Below are 19,250 nucleotides of genomic sequence, written 5' to 3' on the forward strand. Positions count from 1 at the left end.
TGGAAGGGGAGGAGGTCCAGAGTGTGCCTGTACTTGCAGCAAGGCAGGGATGGAGCTTACTCCCTTTTGCTGAGGGATGGGAGGGAATCTCCATCCCAGAGAGGAGAGTCACGTTTGTGACTTGCAGCAGTCTCCTGCAGTGACCTAGGAGCCTGTGCCTGGTCCCCATCAGCCCCCCGCAGGGTGCTGGGACTTCTCGTACCCACCAACCCACCCAGGCTCGTTCCCCTGCCTCTCAGTTCGGCTGTGCCTGACAGCTGCTGCTTTGCAGCTCCCGCGGCTCCGCTGGGGTGGGAGCAGCCGGGTGATTCGGCCCTGGGAAGCGCAGGCAGGCAGGCAAGGTGTAAATTGCATGGCGGGCTGCCTTCAGCAAGGTGAAAATGAAAAACTCTCCCAGTTATCGAGCCTGGCGTTTTGCAGCTCCCACAGTCCAAATGCTCTCCCTCTTGCTGCTGCGGAGAGGATCTCGGGGGCTGGTTTTCACCCACCCGTCCCGAAGCTGTGCGCTGCCTGTACCGGCAGGGCCATATCCCGGTGGCGGGCAGGACTGGGGCTTGCTGTGGGAAGTGGGGGGAAGCGTGCTGGTGTGGAGGGCAGGGAGGGGTGCTGGTGGGCACGGCAGGTGCTGATTGCCAGGTACTGTATTTTGCTAGCTGGAGGATTTGCCATCCTTTGGTGAGACTTTGTTTTCCACCACTGTAGTGCTGCTGATGCCACTCTTTTTTTCCTGCTGGCTGATGGAAACGGCCTTTTCTTGATTGCAGTAATATCACCTTCTGTTTCTGAAACACCTCGCAGCCCGGAGGATTTGAAAGTAAAGTGCACATGTGTGGGAGCAGTCTCACCACCTCTGAAATGTGAGTTTCTCCAGGCTGGGAAGCAGCAGCTGGTTCGCAGCCCAGCAGCCTGGTGTTCGCAGCTGTGCCGTGTGCTGGAGCTGGCTCTGGGTGCTGGCCATGCTGGGAGGCAGGACCTGCTGGCTCCACGTGCACCCTGCTGGAGCTGCAAGCCGAGATGTTGGGGTTTCCTTGATGCTTGAGGTATTACTGATGTGAAGTATGTCTGGCTGCCTCTTCCTCCAGCAACTTGTCCTCCCTTATGCCCAAACCATCTCTTGGGCCAATGGTTCCTCCCCAGTCCCCTGCCTGACTCCTGCCCCTCAGCAGGCAGCCCCAGGCACCCAGGCTTCATCCCCGTCTCTTGTGGTCAGACTGCAGCTTGGCAGGGAGGACCAGAATCATGGAAGGGTTTGGGTTGGAAGGGAGCTTCAAAGGTCGTACAGTCTGACACCTTCCCCTAGACCTAGGTCAGTCCCAGCCCCATCCAGACTGACTGGGGATGGGGCATCCACAGCTGCTCTGAGCACCCTGTGCCAGTGTCTCACCACCCTCATCACAAGGTGTTTCTTCCTTATGCCTGACCTAAACCTGCCTGCTTTCAGTTTAAATCCATTGTCCCTTGTCCTGTCACTACAGGCCCTGGTAAAAAGTCTTTCTCCATCTTTCTTACAAGCCCTCTTTATACATTGAGGCTGTGATAAGGTCTCCCTGGATCCTTTTCTTCTCCAGGCTGAACAGCCCCAGCTCTCTCGCCCTTTCTCCATAGCAGAGATGTTCCAGCCCTTACACTGTTTCCATGGCCTTTTCTGGACCCGCTCTGACAGGTCCATGACTGTCTTGTGCTGGGGACCCCAGAGCTGGAGGCAATGCTCCAGATGGGGTCTCACAAGAGCAGAGCAGAGGTGCAGTGTCCCCTCCTACAACCTGCTGGCCACACTGCTTGTAATGCAGTCCAGAAGATGCTTGGCTTTCTGGGCTGCAACGGTACATTGAAGTCAAGTTTGAAGCCCAGGGAGGAAGGGGTGCTTTTGGGTTTTTTTTTTTCTCTCGTCAGCTTAGACTTGGAACTGAAGTGGTGTTTAACTTCAAGCTGCTGTCTGGGCAAGGAGAAACAGAAACAAGGGATATTCCCAGTCTGGGTCTGGGACAGTGGGATGGCCCAGCAAGGAATCTGTCCCCCCGACTGAACTGGGAGAGCGCCAAAGGGTGCTGGGTGCTGTGCAAACTGAATTGCAAAGCCTTTCTGCACTACCTAGTGCCCATAGTGTCTAAGATAAGCGGGGATGACACACTGAGTGTGGAGCGTGTGTGGAAGTGAGGAGGATGTGGCACACAGTGCGCTCCCTTCAGTCCTAGCTGGTGGCTCAGTTTCAGCTCTTAATTTTAGCGACTGATTTTAGGGCCCTTTGGCTCCATTTGGTTTTGTTTGTTGTTTCTTTAAAATCCCTGGGACCGAAGCGTCCGATCGCTTCACCAGGAGGAGAAGATGGATGCCTCTGGATGGAAGCAAGACATGGGGGAGGGACTTGTGTTGCCTGAGCAGGCAGGAGGTGCTGGCATGCAGGGACAGGGCTGGTGGGTCCCCTGGGGGTCCCCTGCACTCTGCCAGGTGCTAGCTGACCTACTGGCACTAACTGGAGCGGCCCAGTCACCAGCAGCATGGGTGAGGGGAAGCTGATGGCAGTGAGGGTGTTGATGATGCTCTGGCTGGAATGTGGTTTGGTGCATAATCCTTGTCTGTCTTTTCTGATGCATGAGGCTGGGGGATGCTCCATTCCTAGAGGGACAAGGCCAACCTGGAGAAAGTCCTACAGGGAGTCAGAGGGTGGTGGGTCATTTGGAAGCAGCCCAGGGGTAAAGATTGGGTGAGATGCTATTTCACCTGGGAAAAAGGAGTGCAAGAGTCTTCCCCTACAAAAAACTTTGTTCCCAGGAGGATGGTGAGCAACACCCCACCATGGCCCTCAGATGAGTTGGCCTCATGGGAAGCAGTGGGTCTTGACATAGGAGGAGCATGCCAGAGCTGCCGTGCATGTCGGGACTGAACTGGAGGGCTCTGGATGCATTGGTCTTTGCTGTGTATATGCAGCTTGGCTGTATGGATCCCGTACTTCAGGTGCCCAGTAGAGCCTTGCACGCTGTGCTACTGCCTCCATCTTTGCTGGTTGTAGGAAGGGCGAGCTCCTGGCAGAGGCTGAGAAGGGAGGTGGCACAGCATGACCTTGTGAAGGGATGAGTCCCTTTCCCTGCCCTAGTTACTGGGTCCTGCTGTCCTAGCCAGAAGCCTGGCCCTGACACTGTCAGCGTCCCACTGTTCACCTCTTGCTGAGCTCCTCCGCCCATGTGAGACTGCATTTGATTTGACTGGAGGGCTCTGCCTTGCAAGCTCCACGTCCGCCTTGCTGCTCCATCTGTTGGCTTAGCTGCAGTTAGCAAGGGGCTTCCTCCTCAGCTGCAGAGTGTATTATTGCCTGTTGAGTGTCTCTGTTGTTTTGCCATGTTGTTGAGCTTTTGCTAATCTGCTCTCTGCTTATGCCTTTGCATTTGGACTCTGCTCTCCAATCTCTCAGGGTTCTTTCCCTTGCAGCAGCGTTACAACCTTCCTCTTTGCTGCGATAATCCTAAGCCACTCTGTCCTGTGCTGAAACCCACCTCTTGGTTGCACTTTGCTGCACCTCTGCTTGTGCTTGCCTGGCATCTGCCAGGCTCCTGATCTTCTTTGGGATGATTATGAGGGCGATCTCCTTTGCATCCCTTTGGATGATCCCCTTATCCATTTTTTTTGGATGATCCCCTCATCCATTTCTGTTGTTGTGGCTTCCCACCTCATTGCCTCTGCCCTTTCCTCAAGTCTTTATGCAGCCTCATCCCTTTGGTCCCAGCCTGGATAGGACAGAATTTCCAGCTGCCACCTCCCTGCACCTTCTTGGGGATGTTGTCCTCTCCTGAGCCTGGCTGCTGGTGCTGAGCTCTGCAGCAGCCCTGCCAGGAGCTGCGTTGCTCCAGGAAGAAGCACAGAAGCAGAGGCCTAGCTCCCACCTTGATTTGTACAGGCATAAATTAGGACCACCAGGCTCTGTTTCCCTCCATTGGCTTTTGGGGAAAACCCTGGAAGAATTGGAAGGAAGTATTAAGCATCCTTGTAGCTGTCCATAGCGAGGCAGGTGTTGGCATTGGCAGTGAGTGTCCAGCCACTTCAGCACTGACGCACCAACCTGGTCCACAGCCATGGGCTTTGACTGCAGGGCACCTGGGTGCTCCTGGCTTCAGGGAGACAAAACTGCCTCCCACCCTGGCAGGGTGCAACATCCTCCTCTCTCTTATAGGATGATCCTTGAGTCTGAAGCAGCATGTGGCTCATGAGACAGTCCTGGACCTTGTTCTTCATACAAATGTGTGGGTTTATTCCTTAAAAAGCCATAATTCACCCTTTTTGTGTGCGTGCAGGGGGTGTTGTTTGTACTTTGGGGGAGTCACTATGATGTCTGTGTAGTTGGAAGGGGAGTTGTAGCAACCTAGATAAATTGTAGGGAGAGGGTACATCTCCGATCCACTCTTTATGAATCCCAGAGTCAGTTTTGGGAAGTCAGCTTGGAATGTCTTGGAGACCGGATCAGAGCCCTGATGTTTTAAGACTGTTTAGATGCCTTGTATAAATTTAGTGAAGGTCTCTTTGATTTAAGATCCTCTGAGTTGTCCCCATCTGCATTAAGTGGTGGAGGGCCAGCTGGATGCATCCAAAAAACCTGTGAATTTTGGAGATACCCGTCTCTGGTATGTGTTGCAGTAACCTAAAATAACAAACCAAGCTGAAGATTGGCTGATAGGCTTGTGGTTGGTAGAGCAAGGGGCAGAGCGGTGGGGAGGGTTCTTGTCTGTGCTGTTGCTGAAAAAGCAGGAGTGATATGAGCCGCCTCTGCTCTGCTGCTAAAAACAGCCTGGCTTGTTTTTATTTAATACGGTTTTGATCTGCGTGTGTTAGTGTTTCACCTGCCTGTGAGTGGGAACTCCGGGCTCCAAGCGCCTTAGAAGCCCGCCTGCGTCCCTGCATGTCCATGTGACACTGGGCTCATGAATGTGGTTCCTTCTCAGTTGGAGGAGGGACTCTGCCAAAATTCAGACTTGAAGGTGTTGGGATGGGACAGGTAAAGCTGGGGTTCGTGTTTCTGCCACTGTGGTGCCACTGGGTAGATTGAGGCTCTCAGAACCAGCTCCTGCAGGCTTCCCCAGGAAAATAGACCTGGAAGCAGCTTACATGAGGTTTTCTCTCTGTCTTGCTTGCGCAGCATCCTGACAGCACGGAGGTGGCTCTCCAGGTGGCCTTGCTGCCAGCGCCAGGGAGAGGGTCAGTGTTATCTCCTGTCGGTTGTGGATTCTGCCTAGTGCTGGCATTTCGCTGGGAAATAAAGGATATGAAATCAGCTTGGTCCATCCTCAGGGGTGAAGGGGGTCAGGAATGAATTTTGTAAGGTCAGAATTGATGTGTCCATAGAGCTTGTCCTTGGAGAGGGGCCAGCCCTGGCTTTGGAGAGCCCTGGAGGAGTACAGACCCTGTCAGAGGATGTCCAGGCAAGCCATGCCAAGAGCAATGTGGCAGGGAGGAGAATGAGGATAGTTGAGGCAGGGAGGAAAAGGAGGATCAGTGGGTCAGGGAGGAAGAGGAGAATAGTCAGGGCAAGGAGGAGGAGGAGGAGGAGGATAACTGGGGTGGCTGTGGAATTAAATAAAAGCTGACAGTGATTTGAAAAGGGGAAAGAAAAAAGAAAACCTGCTAAAGAGACGCTCTCCCTTCTCACCCAGATTGTAATCAGCCGCCCCCTCTGCCAGCAAGCAGCTGGTGGGCAGGCGAGGAGGGGGTGGCAAGAGGGGTCCAGCCGCTCCTCGGCCTGGCCCCTGACACCCCGAGGATCCCTGCAGCCCTGGCTTGGCATGGACCACGCAGCTCGGGGGGGATGTACCCCCATCATGGGCCCATGGCAGCTGAGGGCTGAGGTCCTGAAGTGTGCTGCCGAGGGGAGGTGAGGCGAGGAGGAGGAGGAGTTGCCTGAAATGCCAGGGATTCATCTCCCACTCCCCCTGCCCTTGCCATTCTGAAAGGAGCTGCTTGAGCTGTCAGCTCTGGATTATATTAATTAGCAGAGAAGTGCTACGCCTGCTTGTGGGGCCATGCTGCCAGGAGGGACTGGAGACTTGGCAAGTGTGTTCAAAGCAGCTGCTGGGCTCCCTGAAACCCCTTGCTCCAGCCCAAAATGAGCTCACCAAAACCGAGGTTGAGCTGGGGTAGCTGAGCCTCCCTGGGACTTCGGGACCTTCTCCTTGAGCCCCGCCAGCTGTGATCCCTGGGGCCGCAACTGCCAGCCCTGGCATGTGGGGGCTGTTGTGACAGGGGAAGCAGCATGGCGGTTTTGGGAGGGGACCCCCTGCTCCACTGTGTCTGTGGGCAAAGTGGGTCAGTCTGTGATGCTGTCAGGCTGGCAGGTCCATGGGTGGAGGCGGGGTGCGCTGCCAGGGCGGGAGGCAGGGGCTTATAGGCCATATATCCCTGACCTGTGGTCGTCTTCTGCTTTTCAGGAAAGGAAGCTGTGTGCCCATCCCCGGATCGAGATCTACAAGGAGGATCGCATCTACTTTGTGTGTCCTCTCGCCCGCCAAGGGGACTTCTACGTGCCTGAAATGAAAGAATTGGAGAGGAAGAGCAGGGCTGCTGCAGCTGAGGCTGAGGATGCCCAGACAGACATCACAGGTATCCGTGGCTTGCACATGGGCTCCATCTTTGATTGTCATCAGCCCTCCCAAAGGTGGGGGTCCTGGTGTCCCCAGGGCTGCCACCCGGGCAGGCAGAGGGGGGCTGACCTGCGCCCACCTGGTGCTCAGCCACTGAGTATCAGCACACCTCTTCCTCTCACGTCAGGCTAAGATAGAATCTTGTCCCTGGGGTGTCACACTGCATCTTGGGGAGAACCAGGACACCTCTGTGTCATCGGGGCAAGGGCCAAGCTGCCACTGAGTCACTGGTCCACTGTTGTCAAAGCAGAGCTGAATCTCACAGCTTTTGGTTGCATCTGGGCTTGTTTTTCTCCTTGTCATATACATCTTTCTTGATCTCATCTTCATCTGTTACATATTGGGATTGCAAAGAGCTTAAATACCAGGTTGCGGTAGCTGGTGGTGGAGTTGCCCAATAGCATCTGCTCAGCAAGATCTGTTGGAGCCTGGATGTATTCATACAGGAAAGGACCACAATGGCTGTAGGCGCAGAACAGCAGTGCTATAGTAACCCAAAATGCTAGTTGCTGTCACCGGCCCACGTGCTCACATGTCTGTGAGATGTGGGAGCCGGCTAGCCAAGCATTCCCGGGCACTGGATGGTGTGCCCGAGGCAGCTGCTGGCCGGGGCAGCTGCCTTCTCCTGCCCTGTGGGTTGCCCATGCTTGTGTAACGGGCATGAAAAAACCATGACGGCTCTCCTCACCTCCTGGGGCGCTTGGTCATTTGTTTTAACACGTCTTCAGGTTTGGGTTGCTTTAATTCTTAATCGTGTGTGGCGTAAAAACAAGCCTGGGAATTGCTTTCTGGGAGCTCTGTCCACTTAGCGCTGCAATGAAGAGTCTAATTGGGGCAGTTTCCCAGTGCTTTGAGGTCCCGTGTCTTCACAGTGCTCACTCAGCTTTTTGCCTTTTTGACTGCCTTGTGGTGGGGTGGCTGCTTTGGGCACTGGCCCAGGGTGGCCAGAGGCACCCCACAGCCCTCTTGCTCTGGCACCTTCCCGTGGTTGCTGCTTGGTTTCAGAAAGGGACAGCAGGACCCATGTGAGTGAAAGCTGCTTCAGGTCAGTGGCTTCAGCAGCTGTGTGTGCTCCTTTCTGCACCGCTCAGGGGGTGCACAGTCCCGTAGCACAGCCAGGGGATGCTCAGTGCAGCCGCTGCCCTGTGCCCCGGCTGTCTCAGCGTCTTCCCTGCGATGCCACTGCCAGCTGGGGAAGTCCCCTGCCCTGCTGGAAGAAGAGCTGGGAAGGTCTTCCCAATTTTAAACAGCACTCAGACTGTCTCTTGTGGGAGACCCCAGGCCTGGCTCCCTGGCAGCAGCTCTGGGCCAGCTCCTCCACCATCCTTCCCCACCCAGTCACACAGATGAGCTTCTGTTGGCACAATCTGATGTGGTGTCATCTGCTGAGTCTGCACAACACCATCTTAAAATAATAATAGCTGTAAGAGGTTGGCCTTGCCTTGGAGACTGGAGAGTTGAGCTTGGATGTTGCGCTGTGATCGCTGTCACTGCTGGGCACAGGAGCTGAACCAGGTCTGCCGGGGTGTCGCACTCTCGCTTCAGCTGTCAGAGAGGACCAAGAATGTGGCGAGCCTTCAGGTTCCTTGTGCTGCTCCTGCCTGAGGGTCTTGGAGGTCCCTGTGATCTCCTGTGTCCCTGTGATGTTGCAGTGTCCTGGGCTGGCACACCTGCTGTCAGCTGGGGAGGGTGGTACCGCGTGATGAGGTCCTGGGCTTGTGCAGAGGAAAACAGTGCCCAGTGAGCATCCTGGTCACACCACCGATGGCCTGCTGACACCAGGGACTCGGGGGCTGTTTGTTGGCAGTGGTGCTGCCCCAGCCACTGGCTGGCCATCAGGCTGCCCCTGGTTCAGCAGTGGGGTCAAAGTCAGGAGGCAAGGTGGGAGGGGGCAGCTGGTCTCATTTGCTGAAGTCCTGCGTGGCTTTTCTGAGCTGGTGTGAGAGGAGATCCCACTGGGGCGGGGGCAGCTGGCAGATCTCGCCTCTGCCCAGCTTGCTCACTGGAGGTGCCTTGAAAGAGACACCTTAACGGATTCAGACTGGTCCTCCCTTCCCAAGTGTTTTCTGTGGTGGGATCTGTGCAACCGCCTCTGAGTTGGAGGATGAGAAAGCCCCAGTCTCTTTTCCCATCTTTTTTACTCCTTTATTCCTGGGGGAGCCACTCAAAGACCAAGTTCAGCTTAGCCACAGGCCCTTCAACAAGCATGATGGCCAAAAGGTCTTCATGACCCAGTAGATCCCAGGGTCTCTGTGACAACTTTCAGGCTTTCCTCTGCTGGCTGGAGGGTGGGCACAACAATGTCCCCATTTGCTTTTAAGCGCAGTCTCCTCTTGGGTTGTTTCTTGATCCACCTCAGCTCTGCCAGTGCTTCAAGTGGTCCTGCCCCGATGGAGGCTCAGGTCGTGCTGGGATGCTCCTGGGAGGGGTGGTGGTCCTTGCCAGTGGCGCTCGGCTCCTCTGGCTGTGCCTGAGCTGCTGCCTCACCAGGTGAGTGGGGGACTGGGGAGGTGCTGAGCCACATTTCCTCTCCCTGAGGCAGCTGAGGATGTTGTACGCATGGCAGCCTTGGGCTGTCAGTCCTGATGTGGCAGCAGATGAAGCCCGCTCTTCCCCCTCGTCACAAAATACTGAAATAACAGCACTGAGCGTGCGATTTCAGAGCGAGCATCATATTTAGTAATGCTCTGTGTGGATGCAGAACATTTCAGTCACAGCTCACAAAACTCCCTGCCAGCAGCTGTATTACGCTTTCCTCAAATTAAAGACTTCAGGAGTTCCCAGCGGAAGGCACTGCTGTTTCTCCTTGCCTGTTGTTGTGGCTGGTGCCAGGCAGTGCCAAGCAACTTGCATGTGTAAGAAAAGACTGGATTTGTTTTCTTGAGCCTCCTGACCTTGGAGTGCATCTCTCCATTTAGGCTGTCATCTGCTGTCCTTACTCCTGAGCTCACCCTGCAAGGTGCTGGGTGCCTGCAGCTCAAAACTAAGCCAGCGGCCACAAAGGCTGCAGGACATGGTCCAGGGTCTCTACTTGCTGCTGCTGCTCTGTACAGAGCAGGGTACTGGCAGCTCTGCTGAGGACGGACACACTTGGCACGCAAGGAAGGGGCCGGGGGCTGCAGCTGCCTCCGCACCAATTCTGTCCTTTCTTCGCCATCATCAGGGTCATCAGAAAGACGGGAAACATTTTTGGAAGGCAGCTGACGGGTCTCTAGGGGGCCAATGTCAATCACGATTAGTTGTTTTGTACTTAATTATTTTCCGGGGCTTTGGCAACAGCATGGTGCTCAGCAGGCCCTTGCTCCCGGCTTGCGCTCAGCGGCGTGCTCTCCAGCATGACCCTGCTGTGGCGCATGGAAGGTGAAAGCAAACAAAAGCAGCCTCTTGACATGGGCTTACTGGCATGAACACAGATGGTTTCTAAGCACGTGGCCCTGCCTAGAGTCTCAGGTGTTCATTTTCCTGGAGCTGAGTCTGTCCAGCAGCGTCTGGGTGCAACTGATGGCATCCCCTGCTGAGCCCCAGTGCCACAGTGCACTTTCCCTGATGTGCTCTGCCACATCCCCACTTGTTTCCATCCTCTGAAGAGCCATGTCTGTACATCCTGAGAAGGGTGTCAGTGTTCAGCTCCTCCATGCCTTCCTGCTGGTCTGCCTGAGTGCCAGCACCCAGGGTGGCACAGGGCTGAGCTTTCCTGGGGGGGCTGGCTCCCCACCAGGCTCGTTAGCAGTGTGGGGCAAGTGGTTCCCGTCGCACCCATCCCCGGCTGCTCTCTTGGTGTTGGCTGCTTGGCTTTCCTTCTTCCTAGGTGGCCCTGGCCTTTGGGGGGCACCTCAACACCCTGGTGGGGCTTCATCCCAAGCTGTGCCCCTTTTTCCCATTAAAACTTCCTGGGTTCTGTGTTCCTGCTGAGTGAAGGTGCGGTGGGATGGCTACACAATCCTTGGGGGAGCAGAGGGAGAGGTGGGGCTCCACAGGATGGCTGGCACCTCACTGCATGCCAGAGGAAAAGCTGTGCTGGATCCAGGTGCTGGGCTGGCTCCTGGTGCAGGGAAGTGGGATGCAGGGGATGGGTAGCGGCTTGCTGGGGGACCAAGCAAGGTGCCTGGGGCAGGACGGAGAGGTGGGTGTGAGGGCTGCTGGAAACCTCTGTGCCCACAAGGTGAGAGCTGAACCCCTGCTCTCCCACAAGGCACCTTCCGATGAGGCTTTGGTTACCCTCTTGGACTCCTGCCACACTCCCTGCCTGGCCTCTCCAGGCTGTACTGGGACAGCTGGGGGTTCCAGCCACATACCCTGCCAGAGCTGGCCCTGCACTGTCCCCAGCAGCAGCCACCTTCGTCCCTTCCTGGTCTGGCTGGGTGGCCACACCAGAGCCAGCCTTGTCCTGTGCAGAGGAGAGTGAGGCTGCTGAAATGGGCACATTTGCCAGCTGTGGCTGCTCAAACACGATCAGAAGTGACAGAGCAGTGAAAAAGTGCCTGACCGGAAGGAAACAGGCCTCTATTGTGGCCCTTGGAGCAAGGGGGGGTGGGGTGGCTGCAGGGGTGAGACAGCGGTGCTTTCCCACTGTGGCAGCTCAGAACAGCGTGTAGGTCAACTTCATCCCTGTCTTCCCTTCCTGAGCTGCTGCTGCTCCTCTCCTCAGGAGCTCCTTTGCTTTGTGGTGTGGGGTTATGTGATGGCTCCTGGGGTGACACAGGAGGGGTGCTGCAGGGCAGGGCATGGGTTGGGGGTCAGCAGCACTCTTGTCTTGGTTTCAGAGGGACATGAGTGACCATGAATGATATGAGCTGTCATGAAGCCATGGTGGGAACGTGTCATGTCACCTCGGGCCAACAATTTGGCCAAACTGAATTTTTTTTTTTTTTTTTTTTTAGATGTTTGCTAGAGACCTTGTAAACCCTTAGCTGGTTTCAGGGGTTGGGGGCCATGCACTCCCTTCCATCCCCCACAGTTCTCCATCTTCCCAGAGGCTCCCTGCTGACCCACTGCCCTGCCAAGGTCCTCCCAGGTAGGACAGTATCTCCCATTTTTCTGCCACCCGCTCAGTGGCCGCTGTCCCCTTCAGCAAGTGCCTTGCTGGCAGTGTGCAGAACATCCTTTTTAACTTAGAGTAAATGTAGTTTCCATGTCGAGGTGCTCCCTGATGCTATGGCAAAAGCAATGCGTGTCGGCAGGCGATGGTTCTTTTCTCCTTTTCATGGGTGGGTCACCAGGCATTGCTTGGGTGGTGGCCCAGGGCTTGGCTAGTGCCAGCCAAAGGGTTTACATGCCATGGCCGAGGCAGGAGCGTGGAGGCTCAGGCTCCTCCCCAGGTGCCTGCTGGGCAGGATGAAGCCAATGCACTATCCAGGTGGGATGAAGCGGTGGGTATGCTGTATCTGTGGGTCTTTCCCGGCTGCTCCTCATCCTGCTGCTGCTGCTCGGTCCTCATTGAACAGCCGTCACTCAGCCGGCAGGACCGTGGGATGGTGCCGCTCAAAGGCAGAGGACTGCCATTTACAAGCAGTTCTGCTGGCAGCTGCCCAGGCCAGGAAGAAAAACAACAAAAAAAAGGGATTTTAAGTGTGTTTGGAAGGAAAGTTCCTTCCCTGGCAGATCTCCTCCAGGAGCTCAGTGGCTGCCATGCAGCAGGAGCAGGGTGAGCAGCCCAGCCCTGGGCACCCGGGGCTGCAGGAGCCCAGATAGGCTGGAGATGTCTGCAGGAGCCCGGGGCAGCCCTGTGCTGCGCGCTGGGCATGGAGCCGCACCGGCAGGAGCCAGCATGGAGGAGAGGGCTCTCCTCGCCTGCCTGGGAGCCCCTCTGTGGTCACCACCATTCTCTCTGCCGCTTCCCAGCCCTGCTGGGAGCGAGCTGTGGTCCTCCGCCAGTGGTGCTGCCAAGCAGGGCTCCTCTTGGTCTCCCTCCTGGTGCAGGGCATGATCCTTGGCAGGGGTATCCAGCCCGGCATGGATGGAGCCTGCGGGGGAGTGAAGGTGCTGGGAATTGGCCAAGCTGGCACGCACTTCCCACCGTGCGAGGCAGGTGGGAAGGGGCTGGAGTGGGGAGGGCTGTGATGGAGAAACGTGCCCAGTGTTGGCCGCTGGTGTTGTAATTAACAATGTGGATCTGCGATGTCATAATCGGTGATGTGGATCTGTGATGTCATAATTAACCTTGTGGATCTGTGATGTCATAATTAACAATGATTAATGTTTTACAGGAGGGTTTTAGTCTCCTGGCTGGTTGCTCCGGCAACAGCACCAAGCTGCTGGTCTCAATCTGACATGTTCAGCTCGTTGTTGACTCTTAATTGTGTTGTCGACCGAGCTAATGAGGCAGGGATCCAGGGAGGGGGCGGTGGGCCGAGGGGTCTGCCTGGGCAGGAAGGGGCAGCCCCTGGTGGGGCTTGGCTGTGAGAGAGGATGTGGGCTGGCAGCCAGCTCACGTGGAGAAGTGATGAATGAGCTGGGAAGGCTCCCACCGTCCTCTGGCACCCCGACTCCCGTCTGCCGCTGCCCTCCTTTGCCTTTGCACTGCTGCTGGCTGCAGGGGAGCCATGCGGGGAGCGGGAGCAGGTTGCCGGGGGTGCTGAAGGCAGCGTTAGGATGCCCTGGCATGAGGGTGGATGTACACCTGCTTCTGACGGCAGTGCATCCAAGGACCTGCCTGTGTGCCGCTGTCCCCTTGGGTGCTCAGGCAATGCTGCAGCTCCCCATCATCCTTGCAGCACGGCCTCCCACTCCTTGCCTCGTTCCTGGTGCCATGCTGTGGGCAGGTTTGTCCCCTAGCTCCCAGGCTAGGTATTCTCCCTAAGGAAGAGCTTGCCAGGTCCTTGGTGTGTGCACAGAGAGTGCCGTGGGGCCGGGGCACAGCCAGGAGGAAAGGGCATGGCTAGAAAGCCAGGGGTCGGCTGTGATAGCTTAGAGTGCGCTGATTTCAGGGAGCTACATCAGTCCAGCTCATGCTTGTCTTGGCCGAGTCACTTCTCAAAGGCACAGGAGGTGACAAGAGGTAGGAGCTGGTCTCCGCTGTGGCCTGACATCTCTGAGGTTTGGGACCTCATCCCCATTGCCTTCCTTCCCACAGCATTCACTCCCTCTCCTTCTCTCTCCATCTCAGGGGCCGACACCATGAGTGAGACGAGCTCCATCAGCATGGAGGCTACAACCGACAGCAGAGACACCTCGGTGGCCACCTCCATTCTGCTGCCCTTCCCAGCCAGCCGTGGCCGGGAGGAGGCAGACAACCGCAGCGAGCACAGCTACAGTGAGTCGGGAGCCAGCGGCTCCTCCTTCGAGGAGCTGGACCTGGAGGTCACTGGGGATGGGGAGGGAGCCCCAGGCCTGCTGCATGACATGGGCTACGCGGGCAACCCAGAGGTCACAGACAAGTGGACCAAGGAGCCCATTGCTGCTGAGAGAGGAGAAGAGTGAAGCAGAGACCTGGCTGCCTCACCTGCTCCCAGGGCTTGAGTTACTGGGAACCAGCTGCCTTTCCCACCTCCTTCCTCTCCAGCCAAGAGATACGAGTTGCTGATGCCCCCGGGACCCACTCTCCCTCTCTGCAGAAAGGGTGTTTGACCATTTCGGGCATGCTGGGAGGCAGGAGGGTCTCCTGCAGCGCTCAGCGGTGTGGGGTAGGTGCAGGCGGGGGGGGGGCAGTGAAATGCAGTTGACGTTTGTGTGTCTCTAGATGCGTCGCAAATTCCTCGCAGGCGTCGCGGAACGGGGGGGTGGGTGGTGGTGGATAGCAGAGGTGTCCCCCCTCGGCTCTGCCAGTGCCCCTCTGACCCACAGCTTCTCTCCACTGCACCACCACGTGTTTTCTAGCACCAAAGAGCCGTGTTGGATTTGTTCCCTTCTTCTCTTCCCCTTGTTGAAAAATGGAAAGATCCCGTGTAAACCTGGTCCTCCTGGCACTGCCACGGGTGCTTTTGGGGTCTGTAATAAAGTGGATGCTTTTCCTCACTGGTGGCTGGTGGCATTGCTGACTGCCTCTGGGCCGATCGTGCTGTCCTGCCCCATGGTGGGGTACGGGCTGTGGGTGGAGGCTGCTGCTGGGTGCCCTCCGTGCCCCCTGACCGAGCTCAGTGGCTCTGCATCCCCGCTGCTCATGCTTGCTCACTGCCTGGGCAAGCCAGCAGGGCCATGGGGGGACGGTCCCTGGCTCCTGCCAGCTGCGAGGGCACAGGGAAGGGTCCCAGCCACCGGGCTGGGCTGGGCTGGGCTGGAGGGAGGTGGCGTCCGGCATCTTGGGAACCTGCATAAAGTAAAACCAGTAAAGCCAGGTCCCTGGGCTACTGGTGGGCCTGGTACTGCTGTGCTCCTCCTGTGTCAGGGAGGACCAGCCTGCCTGCACAGTGCCTCCCCGGCATCCCGTCTGCCTGGTCCTGCAGCTGTGGGGTGCAGGCAGGGAGGGCTCTCCGTGCTGGTCCCAGTTCCTTATCCTGCAGCTGGGGATGAGGGGGCAGCCTGGACATCACCGCCACGGTGCTCTGGGGCAGTGCCAGGTGCCTGAGCACCTCACCCAGCTGTCAGCTCTCAACCCCTGGTGCCCCCAGCAGCCAAGGGCTTGTTCCCCAGCAGTCAGACGTGGTGACCCAGAGCTGGAGCTTGGGGTGGAGGTGCAAGTGGCAGGGGAGGCCTGGCTGTTCCTCTGTGGTGGGGACATGTCCTCCATGGCTAGGAAAGGTCATGATTAGTCCTCAGCCAGTGATTGACATGAGATTGTTCATAAATATTTTGTGCTCTGAGTGATAAAATATTAAACTCCTCCAGCCCACATGGAAAAATATTGCTCTTCCTGGTGTTTATCTTTGTTGCTGGTTATTACAAAACTGCCAAGCCCCCTGAAATATTTATGCCTGGCTGAGGCTCCAGTGGGGGTGGAGCCAGGCAGTGGATCCTAATGCTGCTTGTCCCCTAACCCCACCAAAGATGGGGGCTGGGGAGGCTTTGCCATCGTCCTGCTGCTGCCAATAGCACCAAAGCAGAAGCCAGGAGGATGCAGCCGGTGCCGGGGCGCGTGCAAGTTTTGTGCCAGGTCCTGTCTGCCAGAGGAGGAAGTGGGACCGTGGTGTTGCCAGCATCCTTCGGCACAGCGTGTCTCCAGCCCTCTCCGGCTCACTGTCCCTGCCCTGGCCAGCAGTGGCAAGGTGCCCTAGCCCAAGCACCCCCCTCTCCCCAGTGCCCTGCTCTGTGTGTGGTAACAGTCTTGAAAGGAGATAGGCTGCTGGGGTCTGAGGTCCTGGTGTCGTGGGACCCCAGGGTGGACCTTGCCATGGAAGTCCCGGGTTATCCCTCCACCAAATCAGGAGTGCTGGGTGGGGGGAGACACACAGAGCGGGTCAGAGAGGGTCTGACTCTTGTCGCACTGCCCTAACCCACAGCCTGAAAGCACAGCAGCTGGCAGCGGGGAAACTGAGGCACGCGTCGGTGAGATGGTTACTCAGGATGGTATCCCAGAGACACCTCTGGCCCCTGCCCATCCCTGCGGGTCCTATGTCATTCCCTGTCCCGTTCTTGTCCCTGAGTCATGGAGGTCTCCAGGACAGCTGAGCTGCCAGCGTGATGGGGATGAGCATGGCAGGATCCTTGGCAGCCAAATGGCTCCAGAAAGGATTTGGGCAAGTGGTGGAGATGTGGGACGCTAAATCCAGCCACTGTCTGGTCTTTGGATGGTCCAGAGCTTTCCCCCAGCTTGGTGCTTGGGCTGACGGTGAGGGCCAGGCCTGTGTGGAGTGCAAGGGGACAGAGAGGGGGTGATGCTGGGCCCCTGGGCTGCTCCAAGGGCTTGGGGAGCAGGGGGCAGGTGGGTGGGGGGCTGTGCTGGGCACGGGGGGAACAGCCCCAGGGGCACTAGGCTGGGGCTGTGGAGCTGGGGCTGGGACCCCTCTTTTTGGACTGGGATGGAGCTGGGGGCTGTGGGGCTGGGGGAGCAGGCACTGAGCTGTGCCCTGTCAGGTCTCCAGGGTGCTGAGCAGGTCCTGCCTCTGCCCAGCCTGGATCTGGCCATCCCCTACCTGGACCTGCTGTGCCTTGCCTGTGTCCTGCCTGTGCCCCGGCTCGGTCTGACCATGCCTCGCCTGGATCTGCCCGCGTCCTGCCCGCGTCCTGCCCGGATCTGGTGGTGTCCCGCTTGGATCAGGCCGTGTCTTCCCTGGATTTGGTGGTGCCCTGCCCGGACCCGGCCGTGCCCCCCCGGCTTTGCCCGTGCCCTGCCAGCCCCGGCCCGGGGCGGCGGGGCGGGGGGCGGGCGGGGCGGCCCCGGGGGTGCCGCTGCCCGCCGTGCCGTGCCGTGGCCGTGCCGGGGCGGGGATCGGGCCGGGCCGGGCCGGGCTGGGGGCGGAGCGGCTCCGCTCGACTGGGGCTGGCGGAGTGTCAGAGGCGGCGGCGGCAGCCGCAGCTCCGAGGCAGCGGCTGCACCGGCACCGGCACCGGCTCCCGGCACAGCCGCCGGGCCCAGGTAAGGGCTGCGGTCCCGCCCGGCGCTGCCGCCCCCGTGCCCCGGCGTCCCCAGAGCCCCGCTGCCCCGCGGCGGAGTGGCACGGCCACCGGCGGTCCCCCGCAGCCGTCGGGGCCGCGGCACGGCGGGGCTCGGCGGCCGGTGCGCGGAGCCGGTGCCGGGGCTGCAGGAGGGGAGCCGAGCCCGGGCATCGGCAGCGGCAGCAGCTGGGCCGGGGGTGCGGGCGGGGCGGGGGGGCACCGGGGCCGGTCCCACCGGCTCCCCCCGGCACGAAACGCGGGGCCGCGGGGGCTCCGGGAGAACGGCTCGGGGGGGGGGGTCCCCATCCCCCCGGCGCCCCGGCAGCGCCGACCCCCGCACTGGGCACCCTGCGGGACCCCGCCGCCGCTGCCCCTGGTCCCGGGCACGGGCTGCCCGCCGTCCGCGGGGCCGCGAGGCGGGGGTGACCGCCCGCCACGGCGGGGACAGCCCCCCCTCGCCCCTGCCGCCGCCCCCCGGCCGAGGAGAGCAGTGGCTTCGGGCGGGGGGAGCCGCTGGGGCAGCCGGACCCCGGGTCGGGACGGGACAGGACGGGATCTGGGGTGGATGAGCCGAGCCCGTGAGCTCAGCCCCCCAGGGGCTGCGGTGGGGCAGGCAGCCCCCCCCCCTCCCCTCACTGCTGGGGCGCACGGGCCAGGCTGCGCCAGCTCCTCTCCCCTTTGACCCCCCGGCCCCCCCACGCTCCCACCAGGCTGGGCAAGAGCAGCCCAATGGCCACAGTGACCGGGGGCACTGGGCGAGCACCCCAGGGAAGGCGCTTTGACCCCACAGGGCACTGGGGCTCGCAGGCCATGGGGCAGAATGGAGGTGTGGGGGTCCCGGCAGAGCTCAGTGGCAGTGGGGACCCCCGGGGGAGGTGGCGATGGTGGCTCGCGAGAGCCAGGCTCGCCCTGTGCCCTCCCAGCAGCGCTGCTCTCCCACAGGCTTCATGCCACCCCTAAGGGTGCTGGTGTCAGAGGGTGCAGTTGTCCTGGGGCTGGGTGGGAAGTGCTGGGGGCTCACAGGAGCAATGGCACCTTCCCACCCATCCTACTCGCTGATGCTTTCAGGAAGGGATGTTGCCAACAGCCAGCAGGAGCCTTCCCGCCACACTGTGGCCATCGGGCTGGACTTGACTCTGCTCTGCCAGGTGTTTCACATCCCCAGATGTTCTCCAGATGTTCCTGCAGGGCTGTTCTCCCCCCGGCACCATGCCAACCCAGCAGAGCAGCTGTGGGGATGGCCGCAGCCCTGCTCACAGCATCCCCCAGGGCTCACTGCAGGGTGGGTGATGGTTTGTCCTTTCAGGAGAGCTTTGCCTGAAGGTGCCTTTTGTCTGGCGGGTCCTGCCAGCCGCCCTGGGAGAGCTGGACCACAAGGAGCAGGGCTCCCAGTGCTGCCAGACCCTTGTGCTGGGCTCAGCCTGTCACCGATGGGCTCCATCAATAATCCATATGCCTGCGGCCTCTTTCTTGCTTGAGGAAAACCTGGGTCCCTCTAAAGCATTGAGTGCCTGAAATAAGGCAGGGACCCTTCTTCAGCCTCTTCCTCAGACTCCTTCAAATTGGGGAGCCAGGTAGGAGATGCCCTGAGGTGGCTGGGGGGTTGTCACAGGCAGGCAGCACCTGGGGACAGGCACTTTGGGGCATGGAGGAGGTCCACATACATCTCACCACCCCACACGAGTGCGCCCTGTGCCACACTGCTGCCCGCATCCCCCTGGGCATCACTGGCTGCTTGCCAGGGGACTCCTCTGGCCACAGACATCACCTGTCCAGGAGCACCGTGGGGGGCATTGGGGGTGCCCTGCTCCTGCCTGGGGAGATCAGCCTTGCTTTCGGCTGGGGGGGGGGGGGGGGGGCTGCAGGGGGGGCAGCACTCTCCAGTATCACTCTCCCACCCCATGTGCCCCTATGAGCACCCCGCTCTGCCAGGCTGCGGGTGAGCCCCGGGACCTGCTGCAGCACCGGCAGCTTCCCATGCTGGAGCAGCCTGAGGTTTCTGGGCTGTCAGGGGGTCTCTTTCTCCCACAGACCCCAAAACACCCGCCTTGAGGGATTTCAGCAGTCAGCTTAAATGGGAAACAAATCTCTCCTGTGGTTTGGGAAAAGGCAACTGATCTCTGAGGGGACTGCATCTCCTGCCAAAAAAAGGCCTGC

General features: G+C 59.1%; 1 protein-coding gene across 2 annotated transcripts in view; it reads left to right on the plus strand.

Annotated features, from left to right (window-relative positions):
- TEX264 (testis expressed 264, ER-phagy receptor) overlaps window positions 1-14,576 on the plus strand; it is a 40,747-nt gene extending 26,171 nt beyond the window's left edge. For both annotated transcript variants that reach the window (XM_040592599.1, XM_040592600.1), the window contains 2 exons: window positions 6,411-6,582; window positions 13,729-14,576. In XM_040592599.1, coding sequence (XP_040448533.1) covers window positions 6,411-6,582; window positions 13,729-14,042 — 486 coding nt within the window. In that variant the 3' untranslated portion in view covers window positions 14,043-14,576. The remainder of the gene's footprint in view (window positions 1-6,410; window positions 6,583-13,728) is intronic.
- Window positions 14,577-19,250: the final 4,674 nt, after the last annotated feature.

This window comes from Falco naumanni, chromosome 4 (genome assembly GCF_017639655.2).
Source record: "Falco naumanni isolate bFalNau1 chromosome 4, bFalNau1.pat, whole genome shotgun sequence".
NCBI lineage: Eukaryota > Metazoa > Chordata > Aves > Falconiformes > Falconidae > Falco > Falco naumanni.